Raw genomic sequence first — 19,143 nt, 5'->3', positions numbered from 1 at the left:
TCCTTTTTAACTTATACATAAAAAACACACCTGTGCGTATGTACATTCATATAAGAATTTCTTATAAATACATTTTCCCTTCAGTAGACTGATTCTTTCATATACCTTAATATTTTAAAATGCTAGTTGTATTATTGAATTAATCCTTTTTTAATAATCTGAGTAGCTAATTCAGTTGAAATAGTCTCATGTTGCTCCCATAAGATTCTACGGGTAGGTGGGACATGGAAAAATCTTCTATTCATCTGTCCTAGAAGCAGCCACAGACTGTATTGCCACAGAAATATGCATAATCATGACAGTGTGCACATTGTATGTAGTCTGTTTCCATAAACACAGTGGAGCCACATGTTACTTGCAATTTAATCTCACAGTTATGTATCATTTATTCAGATATTTAAAGGCAAAAATTATAGAATTGTATTATGTTAATTCTTCTTTATTTTTGTGGGATGTTATTATATCCATTCTTCATTGTTGAATTGCCTGATTTGGAGGAGTCTATATCTTTTGTTCATTTTCAGGAAATTAGAAAACTTGTGAGAAAGCATTTAATGACTTGCTTTAGTAGAGGCTCATGTCCTAAAAACAGGCTGAGCTCCATTGGATTGTAATTGCTGTTGCATGAAATTACTTTTCTCTTAATATTGTTTACAGTTGTATTCTTTCTTGAATTTTCTTCTTTCAGAGAAGAGTTCCAGTCACAAATGCATATGTGATGCATTTTGACATTCACTGCTAAGATGAAATGCAGAAGTGAACACCACACACTCGTTCTAGTATTCTCAGATATGATTAGATGTACTTTATCATGTTTTTATGCTACTGACCTATAAGAAAAAAATACTAAAAAAGGGTAGCAGTTAAATACCTAAGACCTGCAACTTCAGTACGTCTGGGATGATCTGGAATATCACAAGGAGAGATTTTATTACAGAATATTCACACCTTATCTGAGCCCTCAGCCTAGGTTCATACACATTTCCTTCGTTAGAAGTTGTCACCAGACACTTTACCTCCCAGGATGGACAACAGTCTCCCAACAGAGTTTGATGTGGTTGTAATAGGGACGGGTTTGCCTGAATCCATCCTTGCAGCTGCATGTTCCAGAAGTGGTCAGAGGGTTCTGCATCTTGATTCAAGAAGTTACTATGGAGGAAACTGGGCTAGTTTCAGCTTTTCGGGATTGCTCTCCTGGTTGAAGGAATATCAGCAAAACAGTGACATTGGGGAAGAAAGTACTGCTTCATGGCAAGACATGATCCATGAAACAGAAGAAGGCATCACTCTTCGCAAGAAGGATGAAACCATTCAACACACAGAAGTTTTTTGTTATGCCAGTCAGGATATAGATGACAATATTAAAGAGATTGATGATCTGCAGAAGAATCCTTCCTGGGTAGCATCTAGTACCATCATTAAACCTCTGGATTCTGCATGCTTGTCTGAAGAAACGCACTCATTATATGTTTCTAGCTATGAAGTGCCTGCAAAAGGCACTCCAGAAAACAATGGAGAAGTAACTGATACAGCAGAAACCTTGGTGAAAGAAGAATATTGTGGATATAAAACTTATAAACACAGAGTTTCAGATGGTGCTAAAGACGAAATCAAACCTATATTGGAAGACAACAGTGATCCGCCAAAGAGAAACAGGATTACTTACTCTCAAATAGTTGAAGAAGGCAGGAGGTTTAATATTGATTTGGTATCAAAGCTGCTTTATTCCCAAGGACTGTTAATTGATCTTTTAATCAAATCAAATGTTAGTCGTTATGCAGAATTTAAAAATGTCACTAGGATTCTTGCATTTCGAGAAGGAAAAGTAGAGCAGGTGCCTTGCTCCAGAGCAGATGTCTTTAATAGCAAAGAGCTCACTATGGTTGAAAAGAGGATGCTAATGAAATTTCTTACATTTTGTTTAGACTACGAACAATATCCTGATGAATACCAAGCTTTCACGCAATGCTCATTTTCAGAGTACTTGAAAACCAAAAAATTAACCCCCAGCCTCCAACATTTTGTACTACACTCAATTGCAATGATGTCAGAGTCATCTTGCACAACAATAGAAGGTCTTAAAGCAACAAAAAACTTTCTTCAGTGTCTTGGAAGGTTTGGCAACACTCCCTTTTTATTTCCCTTGTATGGCCAAGGAGAAATTCCCCAGTGTTTCTGCAGGATGTGTGCAGTTTTTGGTGGAATATATTGTCTTCGCCATAAAGTACAATGCCTTGTAGTTGACAAAGAATCAGGAAGATGTAAAGCAATTATAGATCACCTTGGCCAAAGAATAAATGCTAAATATTTCATTGTGGAGGATAGTTACCTTTCTGAGGAAACATGCTCAAATGTGCAGTACGAGCAGATCTCCAGGGCAGTGCTCATTACGGATCAGTCTATACTAAAGACAGATTCAGATCAGCAGATTTCCATTTTGATAGTACCTCCAGTGGAACCAGGAGCATGTGCTGTTCGAGTCACTGAATTGTGTTCTTCAACCATGACGTGCATGAAAGACACCTGTCTGGTACATCTGACCTGTTCATCTTCCAAAACAGCAAGAGAAGACTTAGAATCAGTGGTGAAGAAATTATTCACCCCATATGCTGAAACAGAAATAGACAAGGAAGAACTTGCAAAGCCAAGACTCTTGTGGGCTCTTTATTTTAACATGAGAGATTCCTCAGGAGTCAGCAGAAGCTCATATAATGGCTTACCTTCCAATGTTTATGTCTGCACTGGGCCTGACTGTGGACTAGGAAATGAACACGCAGTCAAGCAAGCTGAAACACTCTTCAAGGAGATCTTTCCAAGTGAAGAATTCTGCCCCCCACCTCCAAATCCAGAAGACGTTTTCTTTGATGGTGATGATAAGCAACCAGAGCCTCTTGGAGCCAATACTATAATAATAGCCCAACTAGAATCCTCTGAGGGAAGCAAAAACCTAGAAAGCTCAGAGAAGCACCTTCAAAATTAGAAAAAAGCAAACTGGAAATGCTACTTTGGACCTTCATCCAGTATCAGAATATTCTCATTTAAAGGACAGTTTCCTAAATGAGTACTTAGAAGTGGTTATTTGATGAATGCCATGCAGATGTTGTCTATAATTCTCTTTGTGACTTTCAGTTATTGGATGTATTTGTTAACCTATCAATAACTGATTTATTGGTTATTGGACTTCTTTTTATTTCAGAATGGGCTCCATGAGCCAGAATCTTAAACAGGGTTAGCTTTATTTTAGTACCGGGTATGAGGGTTCCATATTAGCCATGGTGCTTAAAGGAAGATGGTATTGTGTCTGCTGATCTTTAGATTTTATTCTTGTCTACAGAACAGTAACATCTAAGGAATATTTTAATTACTTTTGTAGCTATTACAGTTGCTACCACCTCTGAATAGTGAAACACACACAGAGGAAATTATGTGGGTCTTTTGTTTATAATAAACATAATGTATCAAGTATGATCCTTTATTTGTGAAGGTGATGTTTACAATACATCTTGCAGTTTAATTCTCCTACTTGACCCTTGTAACCAATGAATCAGTGACGCCACCACAGTCTTATACATTGCAAAAAGAGTCAGAGAGTTCATTTAGTAGTTGAAGAGCTCATTCTTGGGAGGTTCAGTCCAAAGAAAATCTAGGGGGAAAGATTAGTTCTGGTTTAATACTTCAGAAAATTTCTGAAGAGCACTCCTCTGGCACCTAAAAGAAAAGAACTTCTAAGTAACTCAGGCTAAAGAAAAAATAAATTGCTCCAGGAAAAGATATTTCAGAATGCTTGTTCTGAAATTGCTAAGGAGAAACTGAGTGAAGCATTTTTAACCTGGGATTACAAATGGTTTTTAAAATCCATCTGTAAATAGATTTCCCAAGGTTTCTCAGTGAAAGTGAGGCATACAATCTTGTTGGCTCCACCACTTTAATTAGTAACACTACAATTGATAGGAGTGAATCAAAGGAGGGTTACCATGTCCCTTTGGTTGTGTCCCACCCCACAAATAATGAGGTAAATACCTTCATAATCAACTCCTGCCTCTTAGCTGTTATCTAGAGGATAGAAAACATTTTTTTCCAGAACTACCAGAAGTCATAAAGCTGGTTATACTCTAGCAGCAGAAGCTTGTGGAGCTGTCAGAAGAAATAAACTTCCTTCCCTTTAGGTCACTGTTTCCATTCCTCAGACAGAGACTGATAATCCTATAGGAAGGATTTAGGGAGGGATAGGAAAGGATATAGGAAACCCTTTTAATTACAGTTTTTGTCCTGGAACAGAGCATTTGCTATGTGCTAGGCACTTATTGTGCTCTCTAATTACAGTTTCTCAACAACCCTGTGAAGCAGATATTATTGAATACATTTTCAAAGAGGAAATAAAGACTTAATAATTCTCTCTGAGTCTGGTTTGTGGAAGAGCCAACATTGGAATCCAGGCTTTCATGATTTCAAAATCTTTCAACTGATGTTAACTGTTAGAAGAGTGTAGGTACTGTAGGAGAAGGAAAAGATGCTCATGAAAACCAGTCTAGCGTTGCTAGTGAATCAAAGTAGACAGACATCTCTTGGCTTATTACTGAGTCAGAGAAATATGAAAATAAAGATTGATTAAAAATAAATATGGCTTAGAGCTATGGATCTCATTGAAGCAGAATTTGTCTAAGTTTTAACAAAATCATAATTTTTAATGTATCTTTTGATTACTGTGTTATAAAAAGTAATGTTACTAGGCCAAAATATGCTTTGAATAGTCTTTTGTTGATCTTCTATGTGTGAGGAAAATGAAACAAGAAAGATTTAAGTAATTTTCAGCTTACTGAAGTAGAGAAGTCATGAATTGGTATTAATATATATGTTTTGAATCTAGCAGATCTATTATTGGGTGGATTCTAAGGCTTAAACTTATCAAAACAACTGAAATGTCTGAAATAGACCTAAAAATTAGTTATTAAAATGTAAAAGAATTTAAGATGTTAAGTGAAATGGAGGTGAAGGTAATCCAGACCTACTGAAAAAATTTTAATTTCCATATCATGAATATTTTTATTCATAAGAATTTGAGAAGGGTAACGAGAAGTTGCAAAAAATTATAGAACCAAAGATAATGGAAACAGGAAAATGTTAGATGAGATAAAATAAGGGTTTTAAAAACTAAGAAAATGAATATATTGGTTTCCTTGCTTGAATGCAAATAAATTGGAAATGAAAAGTTATTACCAATAAAAAGCATTTTAAAAATTAGAGGATGTTATAACCTAGTATAATTTTCTGACAAGTTGGAATTTTACCCTTATGGGCTTATTGGTGAGCTTTTTCAAATGTTCAAAGTATAAATAATATCTGTGTATCAAAAGATGATATAATATTTGAATTTTGAGGTTAATATTGCCTCAATGCTAGGAGTCAAACATTTTGAAAAGGGTCTCATTCTGAGCAAATGCAAAATATTAGCAAGTGATACACAACATAAAAATAATTATTTACTGTGACTCAGGATTATAAGGTTGGTTTTCAACAGAATAACCATTAAATCAATATCAACAGAACAAAATAGTAAAAATGCAAAGTATTAACTACAGGTAACTTTAAAAATATTAATAAAATTCATCATTTTTTATTTAATTATCTCTGCTAATGATTTTTTTGGTTTCTCATTGTGATAAGTAATTACTTAAAACCAAGAACTAACATCATTCCTATTAGGAAAACATATAGGAAACATTTCTCAAGCAGAAGTTAAATAATCTTGGCACTACTTTTATTTATATATGGTTGAAAAAGCTCGTCATTGTAATAAATCATTAATAAGCATTCATAAGTGAGAAAAGGAAAGCACAAATATTTTCTATTGACATGGCTTTTAAACTAGTGAAACCTGTAGTATCATAAACATGCTGACAAAGACTAATTCAGGAAGTTGCAGGATATATAACTTTTTAAAATTAATCTTATTTCTAGATTCAAACAGTGACAAACTACAACTTAAAGTGTTTGGGTATTAACATATACAAGCCATTTAAAGAAAGTTATACAACTATATTGAGATAAGGAAGATGCTTATGTAGAAGCAGGTTACAGGAACTGCATCCTAGTATAATGAAAAGGGAGTAAATAGGAAATCTGAAAACCAAAATTAGAGTCCTCACTTTACTACTTACAAGTTGTGTAATCTTGGGAAAATCATGCCTACTTTCCATTTCACCATCTATAAAATAGAAATAATGCTTTGCAGAATTATTATGAGGATTAAATTAATGTAAAAGAAATTATGTCCAAAGGACTGGCAATAGGGTGAAGTTAGTATGTAGATTTACTACACTTCCACTTGACGTTCCAACTGGATGCTTTATATAATTTGACAGAATTGTGATAAATAATTTAGGAAAATAAGCAAGGATATGTCTTTTTAACTTGGGAAAAAGGGAGTTTCACCCTTCAGATCGTTAAAACATGCTGTTAAGCATCTTTTCTAAATACACTATGGTAGTGAGTAGAAAGTTTAAGACTAATAAACTAATTGGAAAGAAATATATAATAACTGCTGGTGGAAAGATTAGCTGGATGTCAGTATAAAAAAAGAAATTAGATCCACTTCACACATAACAGTTTCAGTTTGTTCCAGATTAAGATCTTCAGTATAAAGGCAAAAATAAAAAGACTACAATTCTCATCCCAATAATTTTGCAAAGGAAACTTTATGGCGAAGAAAAATAGTGACAAGATAGATGAGATCAACTAAGAAAAATGAAAAAAGTATACTAAATAGGAAGAAGACAAAAGAAGAAATGGGGTAAAAGCCACTTGCATTACACAAGGATAAAGTACTCAATATTTTTTAAAAGGTAAGTGCAAATCCATAGGACTTTGTGCTCTTTACTAGGCAAGTTTATGAAAGAACTGAGTTCAAACGAGAAGATACAAATAAAATGGTATTCAGATTTACTAATGTTAAAAATGCAAACTAGAGCAACTTTGACTTAGTTCATGCAATTATATTAGCAAAAAATTTTTAATTGCATGTATCCTCATACCAGTAGCATTATTATATTAATGTAGTTTTTTTGAAGAACTATTTAGAAGAATATAATAAGAACTCTATAACCAATCTGTCTTTTGATAGCTCTAACTCACTCTGAGTAGCATATGCCCAGGAAAATATTTTAAAAGAAAAAAAAAGTCTATTTGTATAAAGATATTTCTAGTGATTGCATTCATTTGAGTTTTTTAAAAAGCCCAGTAATTGGGAACTGGATAAGTAAATTTTCATGTTTTGCTATTGCTATCATAGACTGTTATATAGCCATTAAATAGTATTGATATATGTAAAACCATATGGGAAAATGTTTAAATGAGACTTAAAGTGTTAAAACATAAATTATTGTATTTACTGATTGTGTAAAAATTTAGGTCTATATATTGGAAAGAATCAGAAGAGAACATTGTAATTAATTTAACATTAAGAGGTTCTTTTTTCTATAAAATACTGATGTGTGAAATAAATAAAAGATTAATTGGTAAAATGGTTTACTGAATTGGTGAGAAAATTATTGATTTCTAAACTTCTAAATTTCTCCTTTAAATTAAAAAATTATTTAAATGTTAGTGTCAAAAGATAATCTCCAAAAACATGGACAGAAAGTTTTCCGACTCTTGGTGGGAAGGAATTCTTGGTCAAGATGGATTTTGTATCTTTTCTCAGTTGCCCAACATTAAGAAATAAGGTATATTGTGACGATAGGTAGGTAGGTAGGTAGGTAGGTAGGTAGATAGATAGATAATTTTTTAAATGGGGATCTCAGAGCCAGAGGTAGAAATAATAGAAATGATATTAATGCATTCCAGGACATTATATACTAAAGTATGGCCCCTAATCCAAGAACATACTGCATTTTGGAGTCTTGGAGGCCAGGGAAATGAAGGTTGGGTTTGGATTGGTAGAAGTGGCCAAGCCTGGGTCTGAGGAGTGCTTTCAGGGAGATAGGTGTTAAGGACAGATCTCAGGGGACTGAGGATGCTGGCAGACCCTTTCTTGTCAGTCTGAGACATCCAAATCAAGGTGATTTAATTCAACAAACATCAGTTGAACATCAACTGTGGGTTATGAATTTGCATTATTCTAGGGATTAGAAATAGAAATATAAATGACAGATCCTCTAGAGGATGTATGTTTTATTTTATCTTTATGAGAACTTAAGGTGTTTTCTATCCATCATACTCCACATCATAACCACCTCCTTTCCCCCCACCGCCCCCCACCAAAACAAAAAAAAAGAGAAATCTGATTTGTGGTGCATGACATTCCTTTAAAGGAGTACCTAGACCTTTTATTATGCAGTTGTAAACAAGCAGCTTAATAAAAGTTAAAAGGTAGATCAGTTAATACTTTCTGAAATCTATTTCAGCTAACATTCAGTTAATTAAGAAGTTTCTGACATTAATTGCAAGCTTTCTGTCTTGCCTGTGGGAAGGAGTGAAGAGAAGGTACAAGAGATTGAGTCCCAGAAGCCCAAAGCGTTGAGAGCTCAAGGAATAAAAGTATAAAGAAATCAAAATGAGAGAAGCAGATCATAAAGTTTCAAAACAAAAAATTCTAATTAGGATTAGATTAGGTTTACCTACCTTTGTCTTGGCAGGACAGATAGAAGTCATGCTTTTATTGCGTTGAGGTAGTTGCTTCCTCTTTGAAGATTTATACATTTTTATTTCAGTATTTTTACTCTCATAAAGAGGCATTGTTTCCAGTATAGTTCTTACCCTTTTAACCAACAACCAAATGTCTTCACATTTCTAAAGCAGGGGACACAATACCTCCAGCTTTATGTAAGCCATGAACAAAGATGCTGAGTGATTCAACTGAAAGAGTTTGACTCTAACATGAATATTTTGACAGCAGTTCTGCTACAGCATTTGTAGGATTTTTTCTCCTGACAACTACATTTTTTTTTATATGAACCTCAGGACAACTACGTAAGGTAAGAAAGGGCAGGTATTTATATCCATTTTACAGATAAGACTTGGAGAAATTAAGTGATTTGCCTGGACTCCTAGTAAGTATTCAGATCCATTAATTAGAATTGAAATGTAACTTCTGCCTTACCTTCATCTCAAGATGATTAATTATTGCATGTAAGAGTGCACAGCACATAAATCACTATTTTAAAAGTGGTTGCTTCTAGAATTTGAGAGTACTTTTTTTTTTCAACAAATAAATCATCCTATAAATTAAAATTTGTATAGTTCGAGTGGGCTGACTAGAATTGGAAGAAGGAGAAGGGAGTTTAAGCTCACACCTGAAATCAAAGCAAACTTTCTCCTGGTTTTTATGTCAAGAGCTTCATTTCTATAATACAGTATTTTTATTAGTTCCTGTTGATGTCCTATAATTTTGACATTTGCTTGTTGCTAAATATATATTTAACCCTTAATACACTCTGAACAACATGAATAAAGGTATAGACATCATCAGAGGAAAAGGAATGACTTTGGATTCAGAGGTGCAGGGTTGACAAAGTATAGTAGGAAGATAAATACCTGTTTGTAGTTCAATCAGAAGGAAATACATATTTAGGCATTTTATAAGTTTTAAAGAAAAAGGAATCCTAGGGGATACCAGTGCAGTAGGATTAAGGCCAATTCTTTTGATTATAGGTCATATAATTAAAGCCCTTGAGCACCCAGTTTCTGTTTGAGACTTTTATTTGTTCATTTATTTATTCATCTCATTTAAAAATAAACATTATGAATCAGTATGGGTAAGTTAATTTTACTTCATGATAAGTTAATTTCATGATATGTGTAATTAATAGTTAAAGTTTTTGTACCAATTTCAGTATTCTTATTGCCCATTATAAAGAAGAAATTTGGGGGAATGGACTGCTGAGGAAGAGCAGGGAATCTTGTTTTTAGGCAATTAACAGTTGTTAAGTTCCTAAAATGTTTTAAGTGAAGTATTAAAGAGAAATGAGCTGTATGTCCTTCTGTTCCTTTAACAATTCCATTTTATGACTGCATATAACATTATTTGTAATGCCCTCTGTTGTTGAAACATAAATACCAACCAGGTGTTTACTAAAAGGAAAAAGCCAAAGACAAGAACTGCACTGGAAATAGTTTGTCATGAGATTGTAATGTCCTTTAAAACAAAGTCTGTGTGTGCTGAACCTCTGTATTCCCTACAGTGTCTTGCACTTCATAGGCATCCAAAAAAAGATTTGCTAAATGGAAGACGAACTAGCAGTTTCCAGCACCCTTTTTCTTCCTTCTAGGTTCCAACTGAGGAACAGTACAGAGGAACAATCTGGGAAAATGTATCAGAATTATAGTGCTGGGTCTTTGTATTATTAGTACAGGTAATTAGTTTTAGGATAAACCTATGTGAGTGAATGAAACTACTTAAAAATAGGGAACATTTAAATCTATGAAATGTTTCATCTAATCATTTTACCAATTTTCTCCCATCAAGGCAGTGGTTCTCAAACCAGGGTGATTTTGCCCTTCAAGGGACATCTGACAATGTCTGGAGACATTTTTGGTTGTCAAAATGGGAATGGGCTGCTGCTGACATCTAGTGGGTAGAGGGCAAGAGTTCTGCTAAACATCCTATGATGCACAAGACAGCCTCCCCACAAGAAAGAATTATCCAGCCCAAAATGTCCATAGTGCCAAGTTGGAGAAACTGCATTAGAGTAAAAGTTTTGAATATTTATAATGAATCTGCATTCTTTTATGCTCCCCACTTTTACCTTTCTTCCTCAACATCTTCTGACTCCCTCAATGCTTCTTCAACAGGGTCACTGTTGGTAGAAACTGCTGTCTGCTGCTTCCTTACATAACACCTCCCCACTCCTTTATCTCCTTTCCCTCACAAATTAACAATGGCTTCCTTTTGAAGGTTTATGATAAACTTCAAAACAAAATTCAGAGATTTAGTGAATATTTCTCATCCTGCCCCAATTGTCAGGTACAGACTAGAGATTTTGTGGGGTTTTAAAAAAATCATTCATCTCATTCAGAAATAGAATAACTCTGCAAAGCAGTTATAGAAATGAAACTATGATATTTTTATATTGTTTTGTTTTAGTGTTTTTTTGCCATATTCTCTTATTATCTTTTTAGGTATCTTTCTATACACTGCAAACAACTACCTCAAAATCAATGTAAAAATATTTTGACATACTTTTTTTGAGAGGGGTATTATTTACTTGACAAGCTATGGGCAAACTAATCAAATTACATGTATATGACAATATCCTATGAGTTTCAGAGAAGCCAATACAAGACTAAATAAACCATCCATAATTGAATTATATTCACATTTACACTCACTAATTGTTCACCAAGCAATGAAATAGTGCAGTAGCTTGACATTTTATAGACGGGGGTTAACTAGAAAATACCTATAAAATGGAATGAGTAAGGGAATGAGTCAGTATTCTTAATGCAGATAAGAATCTTAAGTAGATTACTCCGCAAAGTGAAACATAGGATTCGATACGATGCAACATTTATTGAGCACTGTGCCTCAGTTTCTGTGCTAGAGTCTGGGAATACGGAGAATAATTGTACATAACACTGAGCACTTACTGTATGCCAAACACTGCTCTGAGTGCTTGCTGTATTTACCTTATTTAATCCTCATAACAGCCCAATTGGGTAGGTGTACTTATTATGCCCATTTTGCAGATGGGGAAACTGCAAAGAAAAACTTGACCAAGATAACACAGCTGCTATGTGGTAGAACCAGGCTTCAAACCCAGGCAGTCTGACTCTATAACCCACATGCTGTGATCGAAGTGTGGTGTAGTTTCTTCAGAGAGATGTCATATTAATTCCAGGAACAAGTAATTACTTATGTGCCAGGAACTGTCCTGATTTCTTTATATATATATAAAATCTCAATTTTTAAAATAACCCTGTGAGGTAGGTATGTTTCCATGTGTAGATGAGAAATAAGACTCAGTAACTTTCCCAAAGTTATAAAATTGGTAAGTAGTAGAACTCCCAACCCATTGGGGCTGACATTGGTGCACAATTAACCACTATATTAACCAGGCTGTGATCATTTCTGTGATATAGGTATAAATAAACTTTAATGGATGCACAGAGAAGTTATTTTAAGTCTAGCTAGGGAAATCTGGGAAGGCTTCATGAAAGAAAAGGCCTGGGCTCTGAAGGTTGAAATGAACTTCTACAGACTGCTATGAAGAACAACATTCCATATATGGACAACAGCAGAAACAAAGGTATGGGGTCATCCAGGACAGCTGTCTGATGGCTAGAGCATGGAGTGCACTGAACTAGAGTGGAGAGGTGGGACATGTGGGATAGGGTCCAGAGTATCAGTGTCATAAAGACCATGAGACTTCTATTCAGTGGATAGTGAGGAGCTCTTGAAGGTTTTTCTAGATCAGGCTTATGTTAAAAAAGGTTAGTCTGGTGCAGTGAGGAAGGAGACCGGAAAGAAAGTGCAGAGACTGGATGCAAATGAGTGGTAACGAGAAAAAATATGATAAGGCTTGGGTGGGCTGGGAGATGGAAATGAAACAGGCAGAGAAAAATTTGGAGATAGAAACCTAGAAAATGACTGTATGTTATGGATAAGGTAGAGAAAGGATTGAAAATGATTAAAACTTCACCTTAGGTACTTGAATGAGTGTAATAGGTTTTAACCAAGATTGGGAACAGGTTTTGAAGAAAAGCAAATGGGTTTGGTTCTGGTCATACAAGGTGATCAGGAGATGGTTCTGGAAGGTCTCAGAGGGTTGTACGCTAAAGAGCTTTGACTTTGTCCTAGTGTAGCCCCACTTAATGTATTCAACAAGGAAATGGGTTGTATTTGGATGTATAACCCTGGTGTCTGTGTGGAGGACAAATCCAAGAGAGGCAAGAATGTAGAAAGGAGACCAGATAGAAGGCTATTAAAACGGCTTGTCAAGAGAGGATGAGGGTCTGAATTGGGACAATAGTACTTAGGACAAATGAAAGATTTGAGAACTACTGAGGAGATTAAATCAGCCTGAGTTAGTGATTGATTGAATGTGAGTGCCACAAGAAAGGAAGAGAAATCAGGAAACAACAGAGAAAGAGCTAGTAGATAGAGACCTGTTATGAATGCAAATATGGTACCCTGCCCGTTTTGATGCAATAACTGACCCCCTGGATTGTCCTGGATTAGGAAAATTCCCTTCTAGGATTCCTAGATATACACTCTTTTTTTCCTCCTGGAGTTGTTAAGCCTCAAGGATATGAATCAGAGGTTGCCAGTACCTTGATTACCAGAGAGTCTGTCTGAGACTTAGGCCAAATAGAGAGCAACCAAACCAGTGATGCGAGGAGAGAGACACAGCCCTGATGACATATTTCAGGTCCCTAACTTATGTGGCTCACATTATATTTCTACTGGAAATACAAAAGTGGCATAGAAATAGGAGATGACGTAGGAGAGGGGTTATAGGAGCCAAGGGGAATTTCAAAAAGAGCCTGTTCTAAACTGTTGATATTGGAAATGTTTTCGCAATTGATTGATTTATCAGTTGATGAAATTATAGAGCAATGGTTTTAAACTGAAGAGTTCTTATGATTCAAATGGGAATGTCTTTAAAATACAGATTACCAGGTACCACTCCTGCATTCTGGGTCAGTGAGTATACAGAGGGCAATTGCAGTTGATTGTTGCATGGGTGGTGGGTTGTCATGCATTATGTCATAAGTAAGAGGTAATAAAGCAAGTATTTGATGGTATGGTAGTGGGTATTTAGTTTATCTTCTGGTGGGTATTTTAGAGAGTTGTACTGAAAGCACTAAAATTTTATACATCTTCTCACCTAACAATTTTATTGCCAAGAATTTATCCTAAAGAGGTAATCATGGATATTTGTAAATATATAGCTAATGGATTGTAATATCCATGGCTAACACTGATTAAATGTGTACAATATGCCAGGTACTGTTATAACTGCTTTACGCATATTAATTTACTCAAGCTTCATCCCGACTCTGCAAGGTAGTTAGATAATATACTATTACCCCATTTTACAGTTAAATAAATTAATGTACCAGTAGATTAACTTTTTCAAGGTCACATAAAAGTGGAGGATATGGAACCTGAACTTAGTGCCCTATGTTATACTGTCTCTCTTCATAGCACTGTTAGAAGAGTGAAAAATTGCAAATAATCCAAAGATCCAGTGTGACATCTGAGGGAGCACATGTTCCAGAAATCAACATACTGCTGAGGAAATCGTTCAGGACCCAGACCCTGGAAACATGCTTTACCTCCTCCTGACCCCCCAAAAGATGATCAGAACAAACGCTGTCATACCTCACATCCCTGCTGAGGTCAGTCTTTGCCAAAAGGGAAAGCTCTTCATCGGCCATGACTGCACTCTCTTGATATGGTGCAGTCCTGAGCTGCACCATATTATTTATTTCTTGATAAATTGTTATTATTTCTTGATATGGTGCAGTCCTGAGCTCCCACCATGTGTGCTCAGAGCCTCCTCTCACAAGCAGTAAACTCTCCTATATCTTCAACATCTTCTCAACATTTTCTCTACCTCCTTTCTTTCCCTTAACCCTGGCTGCCCCCAAGGACTCTGATTTCCCACCTCCAGGCAGAAGCTGTTTTTTTTTCAGATGGTGAGCTGAATTTTCAACAACAGACCATGAGAGAAACTGAAATAGAGTTTAGCACTCACAGTCCTGGAGGAAGGACATGGCACACCTCAAGGGGTCACAGAGGGAGGTAAAGGCAGAGTGCAGAAAAAAAGAGGCAGGACCTGGGATGCATTACGGTCCATGGGTTGAGTGCTTTGGGGTTGGTGGACTAAAGATGGATTGGTCAATTCAAGCCAAAAATAACAGGGTTTTGTTAAGTTCCACAGGGGCTTATCTAAGGGGTACATAGCAGGAAGGCCCTGGGAAGCAGGTGATAGTCAGGGCTGTTGGGGAGTCATATCAGGAACTTATGTTTGCTTGTGACTCTGCGGGCTGCTATCAGGGGCATGTGCTTGAATGAGGGGTTAGTGTTAGTTTAAAGTCCTCCAGGCCTCTTGGCCAAATAAAATAGATGTTCAGGCAGCAATACCATGGAGTAGCTTAGCTAAACTCTCAATACACTGCATATACCCCAGAACCACGTAGTTAAGTAAATGCCCCATTGAGTATCACTTCTGCTTCCAAAGCATTACTCCCTACTTCTCCTATAAAACTCCGCTCCATCAACACTCACCCCACAGTGAGGTCACAAACTTGAACTCATGCTATCACAAGATGTGCAGGGCATGTAAAGCTTATATGGCTCTTGCCTCTCTCATTTGCAGTCTTCTTTCTCCCTCCTGGATAATTCCCATCAGTTTACAGTCTAGCCACTACCTCCAATTGTCCCTTGACTCATGGTTGTCCCTTTCTATTCTTTGTTTAAAGAGCCTATCTTCTGAATGTCTGCTACTTGCTACCTCCATATCTCCAATGAAATTTTTTGTTTTGTAAATTATTTAAAAGCTTTTAAATATAGGAAAGTGCAAAGGATAATATAATACATGTCTATGTACCACCCAAAGTGAGCAGAGGTTACTATTTCTATATTTATTTTAATCTATCTTTAAAGAATTGAAGTATTACAGATAAAATTCACATCTATGTGTTTCTTCTCTCTAGTTGATTCTACCTCTTCCCTTCCAGAGGTCACTGCAGACATGAATTTAATGTGAATCCAAACAATGCTTCGACCCTTTTGCTCATGATATATTTACCCATTTCCCCCTTTTGATGGATGTTGGGTTAGTTCCTATAATATGATAAACAATGCCTCAAAGTATATCCTCGTATATATCTCTTCCTATCCAATGTACAAGAGTTTCTCTAGGGCTGTGCTGTCCAATATGGTAACCACCAGCCACATGCCTCTTGGGCACTAGATATGTAGCTAGTCTACATTGAGATGTAAAATGCACACTGTATTTTAAAGACTTAGTATCAAAAAATTATATAAAATATTTCACTCATAATTTTATGTTTATTACAAGTTGAAATAATATTTTAAAGATGTTAGGTTAAATAAAATATATTATTAAAATTAATCTGTTTCTTTTTACCTTTTAAAATGTGTCTACTAGAAAAATTTAAATAACGTATATAGTTCACATTACATTTCTACTGAACAGTACTATTCTGGAGTATATAAGTAAACCTAGAATTCTTGGGCCTGGTAAATGCTGGATAAATTTTCAAATTGATTTTTTCAGTATCCTTAGTCTCCTTTATATAAAGCCCTTCCATTTCCCCCAGTCTTGGTGATCTTTCCTCTCTCTGAGCTCCTACAGCACTTAGGTTTGTATGTCTCATTTGATAGTTCAAATACAAATTTTGTATTTTGGTTTGTCTTTGTATGTTGCCTTTTCCCTTTTATATCAGGGGTCCCTGTATCTCGGGACTTTGCTTCCCCTGCATTAAGCTCAGGACCCTACATGTTAGAGCCACTTAAATACTTCAGGAAGGTTTAGAGAGTCCTGTTGTGGCCTACTTTTAAGTTGTGATTTGTCCTGGATCAGTTTTATCTTATTTATCTAGAATATGCCTTAAGTTTCTTGTGCATCCAGGCTTCACTTTGCTCTCCATAATATGAGAAAATTCCTTAGGAAGTAACATTAGTCTTCAGGCTGATGAAACTGCTGATATCTCCCCAACAAGCTTCTCACTTACTAGTGGGTTCTGGAGTTTGGATAACTAGGCCAGGGAGAACCTCACATGTACAAGGCCAATAAAGCTCCCTATTCAAATGACAACACCTTCAGACATTTTCTGACATGCTGCACCTGGTTCAATAAAATATGGCATTACGATAGCTAATTGGAATATAAGAAGCAGCAGAATTACAAAAGACAAGGGAATAGGTAGAGAAGAATAAAACTAGAAATGAGTAAAATATTATGAATATTAGATCTGTCGATATAAACTTGACAAGGTTCCCCTTCCTCAGAGCTGGAGCTTTGTGCATGACATAGCCTTTGGTTTCCCTGTGGAATACTGTTTTGTGAAATGTTAATTCAAAGGAATAGTTATGTTCAGTTTCTCTTAGATGGGGTCAATTTACAAATTGCCCTGAGCAGCAGATAGGAATAAAGGCAAGCAAATTTTAGAGCCCAGAAAAACACTACTGGGAAGCTAAGGGATGTGGGAGTGTTGATGTAGAAAGATAGCTAAAGAATAAGAGACTGCAAACATAAAAGGCACGGGAACAGCAATTGAAGGGTATGTGCTATTTCCCTGCCTGGGGTGATCCTCAGTTATATCTGAAAAAGCATACATTATACTGGTCTCTCTGCTGTGGGCATGAGGCATATCTCACTATTCTCTATTTCTTAAAGATGTAGAAGAATTCTTAGGATGAAATATACCTGATAATAATAATAGTAGTAAATCAATCAAAAGACAGATAAGCAAAAAAATATAACATAAGAAAAGAAGAATGCTGGAGAGGATGTAGAGAAAAGAGATCCCTCTTGCACTGTTGGTGGGAATGTAAATTGATACAGCACTACAGAGAATAGTATGGAGGTTCCTTAAAAAACTAAGAATAGAACTACCATGCGACCCAGCAATCCCACTACTGGGCATATACCCTGAGAAAACCATAATTCAAAAAGAGTCATGTACCACAATGTTCACTGCAGCTCTATTTACAATAGCCAGGGCATGGAAGCAAACTAAGTGTCCATCGGCAGATGAATGGATAAAGAAGATGTGGTACATATTAGCAATGGAATATTACTCAGCCATAAAAAGAAATGAAATTGAGTTATTTGCAGTGAGGTGGATGGACCTAGAGACTGTCATACAGAGTGAAGTAAGTCAGAAAGAGAAAAACAAATACCGTATGCTAACACATATATATGGAATCTAAAAAAAAAAAAAAATGGTCATGAAGAACCTAGGGACAGGACAGGAATAAAGATACAGATGTAGAGAATGGACTTGAGGACGCAGGGAGGGGAAGGGTAAGCTGGGACAAAATGAGAGAGTGGCATGCATATATACACACTACCAAATGTAAAACCAGTAGCTAGTGGGAAGCAGCCCCATAGCGCAGGGAGATCAGCTCGGTGCTTTGTGACCACCTAGAGGGGTGGGATAGGGAGGGTGGGAGGGAGGGAGATGCAAGAGGGAAGAGATATGGGGATATATGTATATGTATAGCTGATTCACTTTGTTATAAAGCAGAAACTAACATACCATTGTAAAGCAATTATACTCCAATAAAGATGTTAAAAAAAAAAAAAAGAAAAGAAGAAAACTTTAAACTGCTGAAACCATATGATACATGTGAAAATCTTCTCATTGAAGAGAATCATTCCATAGAACACTAAAGTCTGTGGATATATTTCCAATCCTGTGCTATTGGCTGGACAAAGAGACAGATGGTGATGCTCTTTCTCTGCTGCAAAGGATGGAGGTCATGATGGGAAGACTTCAGGGGCTGAAGAAGAAATGGGTAGCCTGCAGGGTCAGTGTCAAAGGGATGAGAGGGCCATCCCTCCATGCTGACTGACGTGGGTGCAGATGACGCAATCGAAAGAGCTCTGCACTGCATCTCTTGGTGTGGGACTGAAACTGGAGAAGTCAGGGACTTCCACAGTGGTTTCTGGTGTTTCTCCATTGGTCACTGAGCCTGTGGAGGAAAACCTGGAAAATGAGCTAATAGCCGTATAGGGAGTATATTAAAGGAGATTTGATTTTAATCTAGATCAACCATTCCTGAAGTCGGAATCATCAGGGCAGTCTCTTAAACATGCAGATTCTCAGGTTCTGTCCCAGGCCTACTAAAGCAGAATCTTCAAGGACAGAGCTTCAGAATTGGCATTTTAAATAATCTCCCCAGGAAATTCATTTGTAGCTATTTCAAAAGCTGGCATTTGGAGTCACTATTCCTACCAAGGGAGAGAGACTTGCTGCTCAGATCTAGAGGGTTTTAAATTGAACATCAAGGGGGAGTTATATCCATGTGACCCCAATTTGACAATGTGGGGGAGAAGCTTGAAGCAGTAGAATCAGAATGGACCTGGGAATTAGCCCTGCTCTAACACCCACTAGCTTTGCTTTGTGGCCTTAGGCAAAATACTTCATATTTGTAAAGCTTGCCTTTCC

General features: G+C 36.3%; 2 protein-coding genes across 2 annotated transcripts in view; both read left to right on the top strand.

The window, feature by feature from the left end:
- Positions 1–19,143, top strand: part of OPN3 (opsin 3) — a 67,741-nt gene that overhangs the window by 4,268 nt on the left and 44,330 nt on the right.
- CHML (CHM like Rab escort protein) lies at positions 692–5,624 on the top strand. The gene has a single exon (XM_059940749.1). The coding sequence runs from the start codon at positions 1,025–1,027 to the stop codon at positions 2,978–2,980; it is 1,956 nt and encodes a 651-aa protein (XP_059796732.1). The 5' UTR covers positions 692–1,024; the 3' UTR covers positions 2,981–5,624.

This window comes from Balaenoptera ricei, chromosome 1 (genome assembly GCF_028023285.1).
Source record: "Balaenoptera ricei isolate mBalRic1 chromosome 1, mBalRic1.hap2, whole genome shotgun sequence".
Taxonomy (NCBI): Eukaryota; Metazoa; Chordata; class Mammalia; order Artiodactyla; family Balaenopteridae; genus Balaenoptera; species Balaenoptera ricei.
The sequence above is the reverse complement of the archived record's forward strand: the minus strand, read 5'-3'. Positions and strand labels throughout refer to the sequence as shown.